This window comes from Hypomesus transpacificus, chromosome 25, assembly GCF_021917145.1.
Source record: "Hypomesus transpacificus isolate Combined female chromosome 25, fHypTra1, whole genome shotgun sequence".
In the NCBI taxonomy this organism is placed as follows: Eukaryota; Metazoa; Chordata; class Actinopteri; order Osmeriformes; family Osmeridae; genus Hypomesus; species Hypomesus transpacificus.
The window spans coordinates 835,292-853,959 of NC_061084.1; the positions used below are offsets into that span (position 1 = coordinate 835,292).

Below are 18,668 nucleotides of genomic sequence, written 5' to 3' on the forward strand. Positions count from 1 at the left end.
TCTGCCAAGCGTTTGATCAACATCGGTAGCCTGTTTCTCCTCCAACATCAGCTCACAAGAGGGCTCTTCTTTGGGTAGCACTAGCAGAGACTCAAGCCTTGCCGCAGATGTCACATGACTCAAAGATTTTATTTGGGGCCTCAGAGTTTCCATATCAGCAACACCTAGGCTAAGCTCTTCCTCTGAACTTTCTGATTCAGGAGATGTTGGTCTTGAGTAAGCATCATCCCAGGACTCTACCGGTAATGGCTCAAATACTGTATCTGAAGACACAGAAACTGGTGAATATGATCCATCGACTATGGGCTCCATGAAATACTGAGACAATAGCTTCATAAACTCAGGTACAGGAGAATCAGGCGAGAGACGCTGAAACTCGGTGACTGACGCTATTGATTCAGGTGAGGATGGCCTGTACTCAAGCTCAATGGTCGTTGATGTAACCATCAGCTCATACTCAGAATCCGAAGCCATAGACTCAGGTGATGAAGACCTGTGTTTTATGTACGTTGTTATGTACTCACATGATGTTTTAAACTGAGGTATGGGGGAGTCTGGAGATAGGGATCTGTTCTGATTGACCTCTGGCATTGATTCCGGTGACGAGGCTCTTGCGTCGGCCATTTGCAAGGCTGTTTCTAGAGACATGGGCCTGTACTCAGGTTCTGAGTCAGGTGACAGGGGTCTGTCCTCTGTGTCTGACACAGACACAATCACCCATTCATCCTCAGAGTCTGGGGCTGACTCTGGAGCCGCTGTTTCAGAAGTATACTCAGATTCTCTGTGTTTGGAAGCAAGTGACAAGGATTCACACTCTTTTACCGATGCAGTGGATTCAGGGGCAAGAAGTTCAGATAGTTCTTCCACAGTATCGGAACAGACTACATCACAAACTGCGTCTGCCTCTTTTATAGCTGCTGAAGGAGTCTGTTTAAAATCTGAAATGTCAGAGCCTGTTAAGTTGATATCATTTGTTCCACTGGCGTCTTCGGCTACCTCAGGTGGAGTCTGGACATACTCAATTCTACTCTCAACACATTCCAGAAACCCTGTTTTACTACTATAGGTCTCCCCTACATACTGGGGGTCATGGATTTGAGAGATGAGTTTCCAAAGCTCAGCGTCATAGACAAGTTTGTACTCTGAGACCATCATTGCTGATTCATGCACTGTTTCTGAAGCAGCCATGTCTGTAGAAAAAACAACATTATCGGCTATTGCTTTACTTGGAGTTGGCATATCCAAAAGAGTTTGGCAATCTGATACTGAGACTGGCTGGGATTCTTGCAGGGATACTTGGCTCATTTGGTGCACTTCTCCGCTTTCAGATTCGATAGATTCAGGGGATGTTGGTCTCTCAGCAATGAAAAACTCTTCGGTGGAACCTTGGTTTTCAGAATCTGATAGTTCACTGGGAGATAAAACCCTCACTGACACACAATATACTGGTATAGTCTTCCTATAATCAGGTATAGGTGACTCGGGTGATAATGGCTTATTTTCATCATCTGATGTCACCGACACAGGTGATGATGCTCTTTTGTGAGAAGGAGACTCACAGTAAACCAAATCAAATTCCATGTCTGATGTTATTGATTCAGGAGAGGAACAGCTATATCCCTTTACTGTTGTGGTAAATTCCAAAACATTCTGTGTAAATTTAGGAATTGGTGAATCTGGAGACAACGGTCTATGCTCATCAACTGAAGCAGTGGATTCAGGGGACGATGTTCTAAAGTCAGCCAACAGCATCAGAGACTCAGGTGACATTGGTCTGTAGTCAGGTAAGGAGTCAGGGGACAAAGGTCTCTCCTCAGTCTCTGATACTACTGATTCAGGTGAGTCTGGTCTTTCCTCTACATTGAAAACATCTGAAATCTTAGGTGCATATTCAATATCTGACACAACGGATTCAGGTGATGCTGACCTATACCCTGTCATTAATAAAGTAGTGTCCCATTGTCTGAACTGAGGTATTGGTGAGTCAGGAGAAAGTGCCCTATATTCATCTACAGATGCTACTGAATCTGGTGACAACGGTCTAACTTCAAAGAGAGTTGACAAGCACAAATCTCTGTCCTTGTCCCCATCTGACCATGAGGATTCAGGTGAAGTTGACCTAAAGCATGTCGTTAATAAAGTAGTGTCCCATTGTCTGAACTGAGGTATTGGTGAGTCAGGAGAAAGTGCCCTATATTCGTCTACAGATGCTACTGAATCTGGTGACAACGGTCTAACTTCAAAGAGAGTTGACAAGCACAAATCTCTGTCCTTGTCCCCATCTGACCATGAGGATTCAGGTGAAGTTGACCTAAAGCATGTCGTTAATAAAGTAGTGTCCCATTGTCTGAACTGAGGTATTGGTGAGTCAGGAGAAAGTGCCCTATATTCATCTACAGATGCTACTGAATCTGGTGACAATGGTCTAACTTCAAAGAGAGTTGACAAGCATAAATCTCTGTCCATGTCCCCATCTGACCATGAGGATTCAGGTGAAGTTGACCTAAAGCATGTCGTTAATAAAGTAGTGTCCCATTGTCTGAACTGAGGTATTGGTGAGTCAGGGGATAACTGTCTAAACTCATCTACTGATCCTGTTGAATCAGGTGAGTCTGGTCTGTCCTCCAATAGCAAAATGTCAGAAGTCAGAGGAGCAAACTCAACATCTGAAATCACAGATTCAGGTGATGCTGATCTGTATCCAGCAGCTGAATATGAGGCTAATAGTGCTAATCTAAAGTCAGGTAAGGGTGAATCAGGTGATAATGGCATATGGTCGTTTACTGATCCTGTAGACTCAGGGGATGATGATCTGTCCTTAAAGATCTCTGGTAAGAACAACTCTGGTTCCAAGTCTGAATCTGACAGTAAAGACTCAGGGGAGGATGACCTGTACCCTACAGTTGAAAACAGAGATGCAAGAGATGCATGTCTGAATTCAGGTATGGGGGAGTCTGGTGAGAGAACTCTACACTCATCAACTGAAGCTGTGGATTCAGGGGACGATGTTCTAATGTCAGCCAACAGCATCAGAGACTCAGGTGACATTGGTCTGTAGTCAGGTAAGGAGTCAGGGGACAAAGGTCTCTCCTCAGTCTCTGATACTACTGATTCAGGTGAGTCTGGTCTTTCCTCTACATTGAAAACATCTGAAATCTTAGGTGCATATTCAATATCTGACACAACGGATTCAGGTGATGCTGACCTATACCCTGTCATTAATAAAGTAGTGTCCCATTGTCTGAACTGAGGTATTGGTGAGTCAGGAGAAAGTGCCCTATATTCATCTACAGATGCTACTGAATCTGGTGACAACGGTCTAACTTCAAAGAGAGTTGACAAGCACAAATCTCTGTCCTTGTCCCCATCTGACCATGAGGATTCAGGTGAAGTTGACCTAAAGCATGTCGTTAATAAAGTAGTGTCCCATTGTCTGAACTGAGGTATTGGTGAGTCAGGAGAAAGTGCCCTATATTCATCTACAGATGCTACTGAATCTGGTGACAACGGTCTAACTTCAAAGAGAGTTGACAAGCACAAATCTCTGTCCATGTCCCCATCTGACCATGAGGATTCAGGTGAAGTTGACCTTAAGCATGTCGTTAATAAAGTAGTGTCCCATTGTCTGAACTGAGGTATTGGTGAGTCAGGAGAAAGTGCCCTATATTCATCTACAGATGCTACTGAATCTGGTGACAACGGTCTAACTTCAAAGAGAGTTGACAAGCACAAATCTCTGTCCATGTCCCCATCTGACCATGAGGATTCAGGTGATGTTGACCTAAAGCATGTTGTTAATAAAGTAGTGTCCCATTGTCTGAACTGAGGTATGGGTGAATCAGGGGATAACTGTCTGTACTCATCTACTGATCCTGTTGAATCAGGTGAGTCTGGCCTTCCTTTAACTGAGAAATTAGCAGTATCCAACAGGTCCAACTCACTGTCTGAAATGATAACCTCAGGTGACGCTGGTCGGCTCCCTGCCACAAATACCGTGGATTCTGTGAAATACTGTAAATATTGTGGGATGGGTGAGTCTGGGGACAAAGCCATATACTCATTGACAGATGTTACAGATGCAGGTGATGATGCTCTAGTATTAGACAACTGCATCAGGGACTCAGGCGACATGGGTCTGTAGTCAGGCAAGGACTCTGGAGAGAAAGGTCTGACAGTCTCTGACACTATCGATTCAGGTGAGTCTGGTCTTTTTTCAAAAACAAGAGTATCATAGTCTGAGAATGCAAACTCAATATCTGAGGCCAGTGACTCGGGTGAAGACGATCTGTATCCACTTGTACCAGATGTAACAAATGTCTGTACTGCAGGTCTGAACTGAGGTATGGGAGAGTCGGGCGAGAGAGGCCTGTTCCCCTTGACTGACGCTAGCGAATCAGGAGAAGATGCCCTAAAATCAGCAGCAAAACCTCCATAAACTATGTCAATTTCTGCATCGGACACTGATTCAGGTGATGAAGATCTATGATATGAAGAAACTGTTTCAGGGAAGGATACTGAATACTGGGGTATAGGGGAATCTGGGGAAAGAGCCCTATACTCATCCAAGGACTTCACAGATTCTGGAGAATCAGATCTAAGACTAGTGATCAGCCCCACAGACTCAGGTGATAAAGGCCTGTATTCTGATTCAGAATCAGGGGATAGCGGCCTGTGTTGAGATGGGACAGATTTACCATCAGTCCATGGTGGCACAGCCTGCAACCCATCAATGACTTCAGGGTCAACTGTAGTTATTTGGCTGACCACAGCACTATCCACAACAACATCTTTAGTTACCTCTTTGACATCTTGAGCTGTCTGCACATACTCTATTCTTGTGCTGGCATACTCGAATACTCCTGTCTTACTACAGAAGGTTTCACCTACATACTGGGGATCATGTATTTGAGAGATGAACTTCCAAAGCTCTGCATCATAGACAAGTCTATAAACTGGCACTTTTATTGTTGTTGGAGGTAATAATGGAGGTGAAGGTACTGGTCTCTCTACACTCTGAGGTTCTTCTGAACCAGGGGAACACGCTCTTTGTTCTACAACAAACGCCTCAGATACATCAAGTGAATCGATATCGGATACTGATTCGGGTGAAGATCCTCTATGAAAGGATTGAGTCGTTTCAAGTAAAGATGGTGCAAACTGGGGTGTGGGGGAATCTGGGGATAAAGCGTTATGACTATCCAGAGACTCTGGAGATTCTGATCTCAGACCAGTCATCACACTGACAGACTCATATGGGAGAGGAATATATTCAGATTCTGAATCTGGAGACAATGGTCTATCCTGAGGTATTGTGGACTCAATGACAAATGGGGACACCATGCTGTTGATTTCATCTATTTGTACATCAACAGGATCAAAACTAAGATCTCTTCCCTCATTGGTTATACTTGGCTCAGTTTGTGCATACTCTATTCTACTTCCAACATACTCAAATACACCTGTCTTACTATTAAATGTTTCCCCCACATATTGGGGATCATGCATCTGAGATATTAGCTTCCACAACTCTGCATCATAGACAAGCCTGTAGACTGGCACTAGTTTGGCTCCTGGAGGTAATGGTGGACTATGGTCACATGGAGAAGGTAAAGACTCAACAGGTAGATGTTCAGAGACCTCTGGAGCTGATTCAAGGGACAATGACTTGCCTTCTGGCACAGTTGGTGATGATACTGTAGACAAGGTACGCACAGCCTCTCTAGTAAGGGATCTGGTCGGTTCAAGTTCTGTAAGAACTACTGTAGACTCAAGATCGGGTTTAAACATTTTCTTTGATTTACGTTTCTTCGAAGGTTTAACCTTGTCGGTGGGTGGTTTGGGGTTTGTCTGGTCTGGTTCAGATGAATTCTGAACATCAGTTGAGATATTTGTCAATAACATCTGTGAGTTAGGAGACATAGGTCTGTAGTCAGCTAAAGACTCTGGTGACAGTGGTCTTTGATCTGGCTCACAATCAGCTGAGAAAGCATCACTTCCAGGCTCAGATGGCTGTACACGCTGTATTTTACACCCTTCGTACTCAAACATACCCGTCTTACTACCAAAGGTTTCTCCTACATATTGGGGATCATGGATTTGAGAGATGAACTTCCATAGTTCTGCTTCATAAACTAGTTTGTAACCTGGCACTTCTCCTGGAAGCAATGATGTTATAGACTTAATTTCAGATGACAATGGCGGAACATTTGAAAGTGGTGAGACATCAAGTGACATCATATCCTGGTTGCTTTTAGGTTGAGTTACTACTGATGCTATTGGTTGTTTGTCTGATTTATTTTCACTAATTTCTGGTTGATTTCCATCATTTAAAGTTACAGCTGACTTTGTTGATAGCCCTTTTTCAGTGGGCCCTGATGCAATTGATTTAAATGGATTTTGTTTGAATGGTTCAGCTTCAGTCACATGTTCTGAGTGGCTCACAGATGAAGGCGCTTCAGATGACTGTGTGTGAGCATGTTTAGACTGAGGGCTTTGTTTCAGCACAGATTTAGTGGACTTTCTTTTTTTGGAAGATTTTGACTTCTCAGGGGGTTCACGCTTCAGAGACTTGTCTTTTTCTGACCACTGCGGGATAATATCTTTGCTTGAATTCTCTGATTGTGCTGATACTGACCTCGGCTCTGTTTCGCAGGGGGTGGCTTCTGAAACAAATGTAGGTGACTTAGACAATTCTGTTACGGCAAGTAGTACATTTCCTAAAGCCTCTGGAGAGGAAGATCTACTCTCCTCACATGTTAACTCAAGAGGCATTGGAACATACTCTGTCTCTGAAGCCACCGACTCTGGGGAGGAGGATCGACATCCACAGGTGTCAGTAACAGATTCAGGTTGCACTTGAGAATCTGGTGAAAGGGCCCTGTTCTCATTGACTGAAGACTCAGATGATGCTGCTATATCCTCCTCAAACGGGCAGGACAAAGCCATGGCTTCATATTCAGTGTCCGAATATACTGACTGAAGTGATGACGAACTGTTTACCGTTACTGTAATGCCTCCCACTGTTATATACGAGGACGATTCTCGAGATGGACTCCTAAACTCATTTAGTGTTGCTGCGGGGTCATGTGACAATGCCCCGTCTTCAGCCATGAGATTAGCGGATTCAAGTGAAATTGACATGAATTTAGGTAAGGACAGGGGTGACAGGGGTTTTTCCTCAGTATCTGACAATGATAAAAGCACCCAGTCATCATCTGAGTCTGGTTGTAACACTGGTAGAGGTGTTGGTGGTCTATCTTCAGGATCTGATGTCACCGACTCTGGTCTACGATATACATCATTGAAATCCCATTCTAGTTCATAATCACATTCTGACTCTTCTGACTCAGGGGAAGTCGACCTATAGCCAGTAACAGACCCAGCAGATAAAGGAAGTAAACATCCAAAATCAGGTATGGGTGAGTCAGGAGATAGGGCCCTGAATTTATCTACAGATGTGACTGAATCAGGTGACAGACGTCTTTCTTCATCAAAAAGCTCTGCGAGAGACAAGGCCCCATATTCTATATCTGAAAATATCGACTCAGGTGAAGTTGACCTGTATTCAACAACATCTTGATCATCTAACACAGGTAGGGGTGAGTCAGGAGAAACTAGCCCGTTTTCATCTACAGATGCAATCGATTCAGGTGATGATGGTCTATCCTCAAAAAGCATGGACAATAACAAAACCGTTTCAAATTCCATATTCGATAGTATTGATTCAGGTGACGATGATCTATCGTCTACAGTGGCACTTGAAACAGTAAAAGATTCAGGCAAAACCTGTCCAAAGTCTGGTATAGGCGAGTCAGGCGATAGTGGTCTATATTCATTTACAGAGGCTACTGAATCAGGTGACAATGCCCTCATCTCATCTAAGTACATGTCAGGGGACATCTCTCTATACTCAGGTGAGGAGTGGGGTGTATACAACCACTCTTTTGTCTCTACAACCACAGGTGATGATGCCCTATCCTCATAATCAAATGTTATTGACTCAATGGAAATAGACCTACCAAAGCTACATTCACTACCTGGCGATATTGGCCTACCGAAGGCTTCCTTGTTGGAAACCATTGGGGTCAAAGGCCTGTCCTCTATGTCTGGTGCTAGCATGCCACACGCAGCACCTGGTGCACTCAAAGACATTTGCCCAGGGGTGTAAGCTGGGTATCCCGCAGTCTCCCATTCAACCACAGGGGGCGGTAGAGGAGAAAGAGGTCTGAACTGAGGAATGGGTGAATCAGGTGTGAGAAGACTCAGTTCGTTCAAAGATGACACTGATTCAGGGGATGAAGTTCTACTCTCGGTCAACAGTGCTGAGAACTCAGGAGTGTATAGGCGACACTCGGCTGCAGGGGAATCTGGAGACTCAATCGAAGACGATCTTCCCTGCACTGAGCTCTTAACTGCAGCTGGGTATGCTAATGCTGTTACAAGTGACGAGGATTTATCGTCAGAATCAGAACTCATAGATTCTGGTGTCAATGGCCTGTAGTCTGTGAATGAACTAACTGACTCTGGTAAAGCTGGGTCAGAAAGGTCAGATGTTGCATGCTCACATGGAGGTTTGGGTTGATTTATGGGTAAGGTTATCTCAAATGTGTATTCCAGACCAGGTATATCAGACTTGGCTGGTCTGGGAGACTCCTCTCTTGACATCTCAACAGCTGAGTCATGTAATACCTGGATTAATGTATCAGAGACACTATATTCCGGTCTAGGAGATTCTGAAAGCAGAGCTGTGCGATTTATGTTTAAAGGGACTAGGGGTATTTCAGATAAAGCTTTGTTATTTATATCTGTTTTGAAGGTGGTTAAATCAGGGGTGTGGCGTTTAACCTTGATAGCTTCCACCTGAAAATCAGAGGAGATATCTGCTTGGTCAGAGACATCTTGGTGCACATCAACGACAAGCCCAGAAACAGGAGAAACATCTGCTTCAAGACGGGAGCCCTGGAAAGGTTCCTTTATCTCATCTGACCCCATTTCAGCTTGTATGTCCTCCACCCTGGACGTCTCCACAGGCTGTAGAGACTGGGATTCAGTGACAAGGTCCTCACAACTCGACTTCGCTTCAACAACATCGTACCCATATAGGACCCTGTAAAGCCGGTTTGAGACCTCCTCCAAATGCTGCTCTGAGTAAACTTCCTTTTTCAACTGTTTGGACTGAACCATCACGGTAGAAACATGAGGGGACTTAGCTGTTGCTTTAGTCTTTGAAATAGGATTGGCAGGTTGTTCATCCTTTGGGTTTGCTGTGATGCTCACATTTTCAGTTATCTGCACAGCGCTAGAAGGAGGAGTCACATGGACACAGGCAGTAGAGACAAAAGTATAATCCTCTTGCTGTTTGAGCTCCACAGTGAGTTCGCTGAAGTCCGTCTCTGCCAGGTCACCCTCAGTCAGACTGTCCCCAAAGTCAGTCATAGAGAGAGGCCTGCTTCCGCAGTCATGCTTCTGGGATCGGGTGACTGGTGACAACCATTTACTGTCATTTTCAGCCAGGGTCGGCTGCACTGACCCTGCCACCCCCTCAGCCCCACTCTCTGCCACCGTCACAGACTGTTCCACAGAGAAGGAAGGTGTAGGAAGGCTTTCTGTGGACATCATGGGGACAGCTTCTCTTTTGTAAACAGGGTCTAACACGTGAGACTGGAGCTTGTAGGGGGAGGTGTGGTACAAGGTGAAGAAAGGACTTACATGTTTAAGACGGCCCATGAAGACCGACTCTGCTCCAGCCTTTTCTAATCCACTTTGTGATGTGCTGAGAAACAAAATAATAACAAGGTCAAACATTTGACCACCTGTTGTTAAATGTAATTGGCTAATACTCAATACATTAAATAAATGGAAACATAAACCCGAATGCATTCATTCTTCCATGAAATCTTATTCCTTATGGGAAAACTACTTAACATATCAATGTGTTGATGTGCTCCTTGGAACTTGTGAATCGTCTTTTCTCAAGGTAAAAACCGTGGCGGCAGCAGCAACTAGTCTTACTTTGTCATCTCCAGTCCTTTCTGAAGCGCCTCTTTCTGGGTGTTTCTGAGGAGCCCTGTTACTGAAGCATCCGTCTCCACCCGTCCTGAAGTGTCAAGGAGCGAAGACAGACTGGAGGAGAGGTCCTCCTCCAACACCATGGGGGGCTGCTGGCCGGATACAGGACCTCTTTTGGGGGTGGTCTCAGACCGCCTGCCCGGCCGGGGGCTGTCGATGTCCTCGTGGAGGGCAGAGAACCCTGAGTAGGCAGACAGGTTTATTTGGTGGGACAGTCTTGAAGAAATGGTGTGTTTTAGCAACTATACAATGCAAGTCAAGCTCGCTGATTAACATTTTGGGGTATTACCTTCACTGTGATCCAGGGCGATGGTCCTCTCTATCTCTGCATATGTGTGCGACGAGGTCTCCTCCTGTGTGGACTTGATCATCTTGGTTTCGATGAGGTGGACAATGTCCATGCGGTTGATCTTGGTCAGCTTTTGGATCAGAGAGGTTTCTGTAGATACATAGAAAAATACTAATAATCACACAAAGATTAAGATGACTCACAATGACGCCTTATGTAAACATGGACGTCGGAGTGCTTGGCATGGTGGTCCAAGAACCCACCTGTGTCTTGTATTCCCTCTCTCTCCGTCCAGAGCTTCAGGAGGGCATGACTTTGGTCCTGTAGAGAGTTGGGGTTCTCAATCCTCACCAGATTGATCCTCTCCTCATTGAACTCCAGCTCTCGCGCCAATTCTAGAAGAGGTAAATACGTGAAAGGGAGGTCTGTGACGCTATAAATATGTCCATGTACGATCCTCTTTCCACAATAAAGGCAAACTAAATATTTTATGTTAATCTAGTTGGCTTGGAAAGTGCAGGACATTTGATAGAGGTGTCCATACCAAAACACTGATCAAATTCTTCCAAGTCTCTCTGCCACTCTGTAGTCCTGAGCTGTTACTCACCAGTCCAACTGAAGCCCAAATGGTCGGCTATGATGGCCAACCGTTCCTCTTTCCTCTCTGCTTCATCCTGTGGATCTACTGTAAATACCACCACAACAGCAGGACAGCTGTGAGCACGCAGGCCCATCCATATAGAAGATAAATTCCACCTTGAAACATATCAAATCCCCCTTTTTGTGTTCTGTGTGCTACCTTTGTCTGTTTAGATGTATGTGTGCCACTTAATGTGTCAAATGTATTTTGCTATAACGTTTGTGCATGGCACTGAGATACTTGACTAAATAGCATAAACTGTACTCAATCTACATTATTTAGACTTACAGCTTTACACCAACACAACTACATATGAAACACTATTACTCTTCCAACTACAAGGCTCCTCAAAAGCAATACCTACATTGCTTCCTTTCCTTAAATAAGCCTTTAAGTCAATCTTGAGATTTTTAGTAGACATAGAAGGAAAAGAGACACGATCACAAACACACGCACAGACACAGATCAGACGGCACAGAAGCAACGACAAGAGTCTTAAGCTACAAAGCTACAAAGACAAAGAGGCGGCACCTTTACGGCTAGCGTGCTAGCCAGGCAATAAGAGACAGAATGGGCCTCGTGAGGAGGGGGGGGGGTACCTTGACTTCGGACTTTATCGTCAGGAATACGTTGCATCTGCGTCTCAACAGGGTCGTCCCACAGGGGCCTAATAGGAAAGACGTCTCCTGACGGAGGAAACTGCATTTCAGGGAAAGTCTCTCTCTCTATGATGGAGAGGTCCATGATGCTGCTCTCGTCGTCTGAGATGGCAGCCGCAGCTTCCTCCTGCTGTTTGTCTTCCTTGGACTGAGCCAATCGCTCCACCACTTTGGCGGCTTCGTCACTGATTTCCTCAAAAAACTCGATGGACTGTCTTCGTGCTTCCGCTTTCTCTTTGGTGGGTGTTGATGTGTGAACAGGGTGACCAGGTTTCCCTCTAACAGGTAGCCTGGACTGGAAGCCCTTACACTTGGGGGAGAATTCAGCGCTCATGGGACGACCCTGATCCTTTTTAGCAGGCGGCTTGGTGGAGTCTCCCTCACAGAAGCTTTTGGCTTTGGAAGACGTGGTCTTGGTTTTAGGTTCTACAGAGGGACCTGCATCTGTCTCAGATTTTCTCCTGGAGTCCTTTTTGACAGGAACTTTCAGCTTTCTGTCATGTTGGGACTCTGGATGTTTCGCTGAGGGGTCAGACTTGAGAGGGCTAGCTTTTCTAGGTATTCTAGATTTCGACTCAACAGATGGGATCTCAGGCTCTTTCTTAGGAGTGACTGAGGAAGGGGATGTGGTTGATGAAGCAGAGGTCCCTGTTTTAGCCCGACTTTGAGGGATAGCCTTCGTTGGGGCTTTGGCTACGGCCTTTTTCACACCCTTTTCACTACTTGAAGCAGGTGTTTTGTTTTTACCTGTGGTTTTAGTAAGATCAATGACTGACTGTTGCTCCTCTGGGGAGGAGTCAGAGGACTCTTGGTCCTGTTCAGAGTAAACAGATCGTGTGACAGTTGTTACTGCTGTCTCAACATTAGTTATCATGGGGTCAGAGGAACTGGAGTCCACCTCTAAAGGACTCTCGTCTACAATGCTTTTGTCTGTTTTGACCTCTACAGCTTCAGGGGAAGTCTGATCTTTCTTAGTGGGTTTGGCTGAAGCCGAAATCCCCATTCTAGGAATTCTAGATTTGGAAGCATCAGATGTTGAGGCTGCTACTGTTGTACTAGCTGTTTGATCGTCCTCTATTGGTGAACAATGTTTATGAGAGTCGGTGCTCTCAGTTGATAATTTCTCCTCTGCCTCCGGCTTTATTTCCAGAGTCAGGTTGAGACCCACTTCGCTTTCTTCAGTGGCTCCATCACCTGGGTCTTCTCGTACCTCTTCAGAGAGGGCCTCCACTAATGGCTGCTCGCCTATCTGGAAGAAAGCGAAGCCCTCCTCCTCGTAGCTCCTCTTGGTCATGTCAATGGCTCCGCTTCTGGTCATCTCAAAGAGCTTCCCCTCTTGGAACAGGAAGGGGTTGGGCTCGCTGGTGGGGGTGCTCTCCTCGGTGGGGCTCCTGCCAGGGGTAGTGTCCGGGGTCGGCCCCTGAGACTGCCTGTCCACCGGCAGGCTCAACTCCTTCTGCTCCTCCTCGCCAACACGGGCGGCAAAGGAAGAGTCGTCGTCTAGCATGGCGGCCCAGGGGTCCGGTCGGGCAGTCACGCCCTTCGACTCCGTCCTGGGAGGTTCGACTTCCTCATCATCATCCTCCGTGTCGTCGTAGATGCAGACCTCTGGTTGGAACGTGTCCCTCGCTTGGCCTACAACAACTGGTGTACCTAGTTCAGCCTCAGACGTCTCGGTATGCTTCCTATGATCTCCTTTCACTTCATCTGTAATGTTACTCTCTGCCTGGCTGGGAGCATTCACTGCAGCAGTCTGTAAACTGCATACGTCTGCCTCTTTCCCTCCCACATCCTCCCCCCTGCTTCCCCTCGATTTTCTCAAGCTCTCCTCCTTCTGCTCATCGGTTATGTTTGCGGCTCCATCAGAGCTCGGAGAAGCGACCGGCATTTTTGTTCCGCCGTCTTTGTGTTTTGACACATGAGGCTCTGAGACAGAATGAGATCCCTCTGCTGCAACTGTGGCAGTTGTTGCTGCATCCTTGGCCTCTGTGTGGTGGGATCCTTCATGCACACCTGCTGGAAAAGGAGAGGGAGGTTGTACTTTAATAAGGGGTTCAACAAAAGGAGCTAGCCTTGAGATCTCTGTGGGCCCAGTGAGACCGCTTTCACTGGGCACCTCACTTGAGGATTCTACTTCAACTGCTTTGAAGCTATTGTCCCCTGCTTCGGAACATGCGGAGGCAATGTTATCTTTCCTAGAGTTCTTTTTGCTCCTGGCGTCCTGCTCCATTTCATCAAAAGTTTTAATTTTGGCTGCCATCTTAAACATCTCCTCCTCTGGTGTGAACTTCCTCTGAGCTTCACTGTCGTCTGACTTGTCCTCCTCTTCATCTTCCGGGATGGCAGATGGTTTGGAATGCACAGACAGGAACATATGGTCGGGGGTTTTAGGGTTTACCTCATAACTTACCTCTTCGGAACTAGGGGTATCAGGGGAGAGGGGACTCTTACCAGAACTCTCCATCTGGGACGTCTGCTCGCAACTGTCATCGTCGGCACTAGCTTCCTGGTCTCTGAGTAGCCTACTGCGCAAAGCATCTGCGGGAAAGTCTAAGGCAGTGGAGGGTTCTGGGTGGCTAGAGGGCTCAACAGGCTTTTCTAGAGGAGGCATAAAGGCAGGCTGAGCTTTCTGCTCTAACGGGCTGTTCTCTAGGGAGTCATGACAAGGGGATTCGTTGGTGGGGCTGGGCTCGATGGAATCTGGGGTTCTATGGGAGGAGTTGTCTTCCATGAGGGGACTGCCCTCTAAAGAGTCTCTGTGGCTAATTGTCAAAGAGTCATCTGCCAAGGGACTGAGGGCATCAGAGTCTTGCTGTCTTAAAGACAGCTCTAAGGTTCCATGACGCAGCGTTGACGATCTAGAAGCCGGGGCACCAGTTAAAGATGGGATTAGCTGACCATCAGGGCTCTCCTCATCACTTAAAAAGCTCTCTACAGTCTCTGAGATTCTTTTCGTAAGCTTTCGAGCTTTAGTTGGCTTAGACTCGCCCCTCTTACCAGATATTGACTCACTTGTACTGCGGTCATCTGCAGCCTCGCTGGAGGAGACAGGGAGGGTCATTTCTGTGGATGGCTGGTCGTCAGTGGTCCCCAAACCGGAATCTCCAGATTTGTCCTTGCCTTTCGATTCGTCCCTGACAGCTGTGACAGCAACTGTCGCCCTTGCAATGTGCTGCAAAGCACTTTTGGGAGACAGAGGTAGACACTCTGGGCTGGTGCCTGGTGTAGCTAAGCCCTCGTGTTTTAAGCTGTCCTCAGAGCTCAAGTGAGGAGTCACGTCACCTGGACTGGCACTTGGAGAGTCTGCCACACCTTCATGCTTTAAACTATCAGAGCTATCGCCATTCTGAAAGTCTATGGTTTCTGTTACATCTGACAAAGGTCTTGGGCTACTTTGTTCACCCTTCTCTACTTGGAGCTCCTCTGTAGCACGTGTAGGTGCAGGTGTAGCATCCAGCGAAATTTCCTTTTCAGAGTACTTGCTGGTCGGTACTTTGATGCTGGATTTGGTGGGTTGTACGTCAGTTGTCTGTTCAGTTGTTGCAGCGGTGGATGATTTGACTTCAAAAAGCCCTGACTTTCTCTTGGAGGGATCCTGCCCAGTCTGGAATGCTTTCATGAGGTCTTTTACCGACATAGTCTCCTCAAGTTTTTCCGCCTCCGTTTTGGGGGACTTGGGTGAGCCCTGTTTAGTTTTAGGACCTTCTTTGGGCTTTGGAGAGGATTTGTTCATCACAGGCAGCTGTGAGGGTTTGCTGCTCGTGACGTTGCGCCCCTTTTGCTCTGCCTCTACTTTCTGTTGAAGAGCTTTGACTTTGTCTTTAATAGAGCCAATGGGAGTTTCCTCAATTACTGGGGATACCGGTGACACCGGGGCAGGATCTGTGGGGGCACTTAAGAGCGAGCTACTCTCTGTCGGTTCTTCTGCCTGGCCCTGTTCCTTTCCCCTCCTCCTAACTGGCTTTTTGACATCCCCAGCAGGGGCTTTGGTTTCCAGTGCCTTGGTTTTGGCAGCAGGGATTTTGCTGTCCTGCGCTTTCGCAGGGGAGCCTTTGCTCTCCTGTGGTTTTGAAGCTGGGGTTTTGGAGTCCTGGACTTTAGTAGGTATGACTCTTTTACCACCTTTGCGCAGGATGACCTCAGTGGATTTATCTTCGACGACCTTGACCTCAGCTTTAGCACTGGAGCCATCAGGTATTTCCAGGAGGTACTCTTTGAGTTCCCCAGTCATGTGTGAGGCCATGCCAGATATGTCCTTGATGGCTTTTGGTCGGGGAGTCCCTCTTTTGACTCTGGTTTCACGTAGCAAAGGTTCCTGGCTCTCCAAAGCAGCCATCTTTTTGGCCTCCTCTATCTCACAGTCTGAAATAAGGACCCATTCTTCAGCCCTTCTACACGCTCTCGCTGCCTCCTCTGCCACCTCACCCTCATATGTTCCGCTTCTAAGAATCTCGCTGACTTTGGCAAGGTCTTCTCTGACCTTCTCCATGATTTCCAGTGGCTCTCCAGGCACCTCCTCAGCCCCTTTGGCTAGACTTCCCCTGTCTATGGAACTGGATTTGTCTGCAGAGTCTGTTGTCAAAATGGCGGTCATTTTGATCAGGTCTTGTTTCATCTCCGACACCTCGTAGAGGAGGTCTGGGCTTGCAAGAGCCGAGGAGTCTCGAATCAACTTTGTTTTCAGGATCGATGACTGCGTCAATGTTTCAGTGTCTTCGTCATCTTCCATTTTGGAAAAGTGTCAATTAAGGAATAAAAAAAAATAAAAAATTAAATGAAAGGAGACAGACATTGGAGAATGTGGTCAGGACAGGAACAGCATCAAGTGTAAGGAATCAGGGGTCACAGAAGGGGAACTACAGAAGGGTCTCATCAAAGGATCGTGGGGTCTCAGGGGCAAATGCTGCAGCAAACCAAAAGCCAACTAAACCATACCAATGGGAAGGGAATGAGCAGGAAATAACTTGCTTATAAACAGACAGCACACACCCACACTCACAATACAAAAGCATAAACAAATTCTAAAATAACTATGGAGAACTACCAGACAAACGACAAGCCACACCAGACACCCACAGACATTAACCAAGGACAAGTAGACAAGGACACAAACAATAGGGACAGGAACATAGGCAAAACATCTCAAGATTGGTCAACATGTAACATGTCTACAGAGAGAAAGAAGGAAAAAAGGATTTTAAAAAACAGGTCAGAAAGCTGCTCTATCTTCAAGGGAAACCAATCATAGCAAACAACATACATAATGGATTTCTGTGCCCTTGGTAAATTAGCTTAACATACCATTTATTCTAGTTTATTGCTATTCATTAATACAATACCAAATAATACAAATAAAGAACCTAATAAAATAAAATAAAAGTTTCTCAATTCAGTTTAATTATTAAAGAAGGTATCTGGTTTCTCCACGTATCCTGTTACTGAACTAAATTCAACAAATAGATCAACGAAATAAACTCAAGAGGAAATCAAATTCATAAGTAGCAACAGTATATCAAATCAAACTCATGGTTTAGTGAAAATACCTTCTAGATAAATGTAAGTAAACCATCAAGCCAAAATAATATCTAACATATACAAATACATAAACACACACACACAAACACCCGCATACACACCCAAGTAAGACAAGTTATTTCCATGCAAAGCAAAGGGGATTATTGACATGCAGCCTTTGGTAAAATGTGAGTGGAGAAAATAGAATTATTAAAAAGCTCATGGACTAAACTAAACTTTTAAGATTGTAACTTTCTGTCACTGAGATGTATCGTAAACAAATGACCTCTCACATTGCAAGGAAACTAATGTAATGTATGCCAATTGAATACCACCAAAGTAGGTATACATTATTAGCTATGTTCTAAAACAAAAACATACATGAATCCGTTATCAAATCTACAGAGTGAATTCATGTATGAACGATGTTTTGAAGTTATACACACGAAACCTTATTTAGGCTAACGTCAGGCTAACATTCTGTAAATGACACAGTGGCACCAGGTATACAATGTATTAACATATCCTGGGGTACATGTCAAATATACTTCCAATGCCAGGAGGCGAAGGGAAACTATCAAAAACGACAAAAGCAAGGAGGGACGGAAGGAAGGAAGGGTCTTAGTAGGTAGGTCATCTACAGTTGCCGGGAAGTCTCTACAGGTCAACAATACAGGGAGGACCTCTACCTTGTCACATAAACATCACCACTGTGTACATGGGATTGGATTATGTGCATACATGTAGAGTCTGTTTGAGCTCTTTCTCCAAGTGTCGAATGACCAAAACATTAAAAAAAAAAGATTTTTAAAATGAAATACGCATCCGGGAGATGAAATCGTTAACACGAAGACATGGTGCTGTCTGAAGAACCAAAACAAAAGAAGTGATGGGTTATGTGTTGAAAAGAAAAGCGTTGGGACTTGGGTGACAGTTGGGGTGACAGTTTGGTTGTTTTGTTTTTGTGACAAAGACACACATGTGGAACTTAAAGGACTTTGAAAAGCAGCGTGAGGCTTATAGCTTGGCTAGTGAGGGTGAAGCTGGGCATATATGGATCATTCTGGGTATTCACATTCACTGCTGTCATCATAACAACATGTGACTATAATCCGTATAAACAGCATGTCTATTAAGTATTCAGTATCAAAGCAATGTTACTGTATATTAGGTTCATATTGGCATAAAAACATTTAGGTTGAAAAAAGTTAACGTAGCAAATCTTTATAGAAGGTGTTAGTCAATTCAAACAGTTAAGGTATTAAGATAAATGCCTTACATTTCTCGAGTGTCTTGCTGATCTGCAAGTGGAGAATACAGAAAGTCAATCACCATAAGAACATTTCTATTGATTAAGCATGCACACGCTCTATTCCCTGCTTGTGACCGGGGCAGTGAACAGAATGTAGTCCGATTTAAAAAAAGTGAAGTGTGCCCCATCTCTGTAGTCAGGTCTAAACACCCAGAGATGTTAACTTCACGACACTTGACAAACACA

The 18,668-nt window shown here is 45.4% G+C and overlaps 1 protein-coding gene across 1 annotated transcript in view; it reads right to left on the reverse strand.

The window, feature by feature from the left end:
- ank2b (ankyrin 2b, neuronal) overlaps nt 1-18,668 on the reverse strand; it is a 74,971-nt gene that overhangs the window by 6,592 nt on the left and 49,711 nt on the right. The window contains exons 41-46 of the mRNA XM_047048822.1: nt 18,450-18,471; nt 10,965-11,042; nt 10,621-10,752; nt 10,358-10,507; nt 10,012-10,249; nt 9,709-9,772 (exon numbers count right to left, since the gene is read on the reverse strand). Of these exons, the coding sequence (XP_046904778.1) occupies nt 9,709-9,772; nt 10,012-10,249; nt 10,358-10,507; nt 10,621-10,752; nt 10,965-11,042; nt 18,450-18,471 (684 nt within the window). The remainder of the gene's footprint in view (nt 1-9,708; nt 9,773-10,011; nt 10,250-10,357; nt 10,508-10,620; nt 10,753-10,964; nt 11,043-18,449; nt 18,472-18,668) is intronic.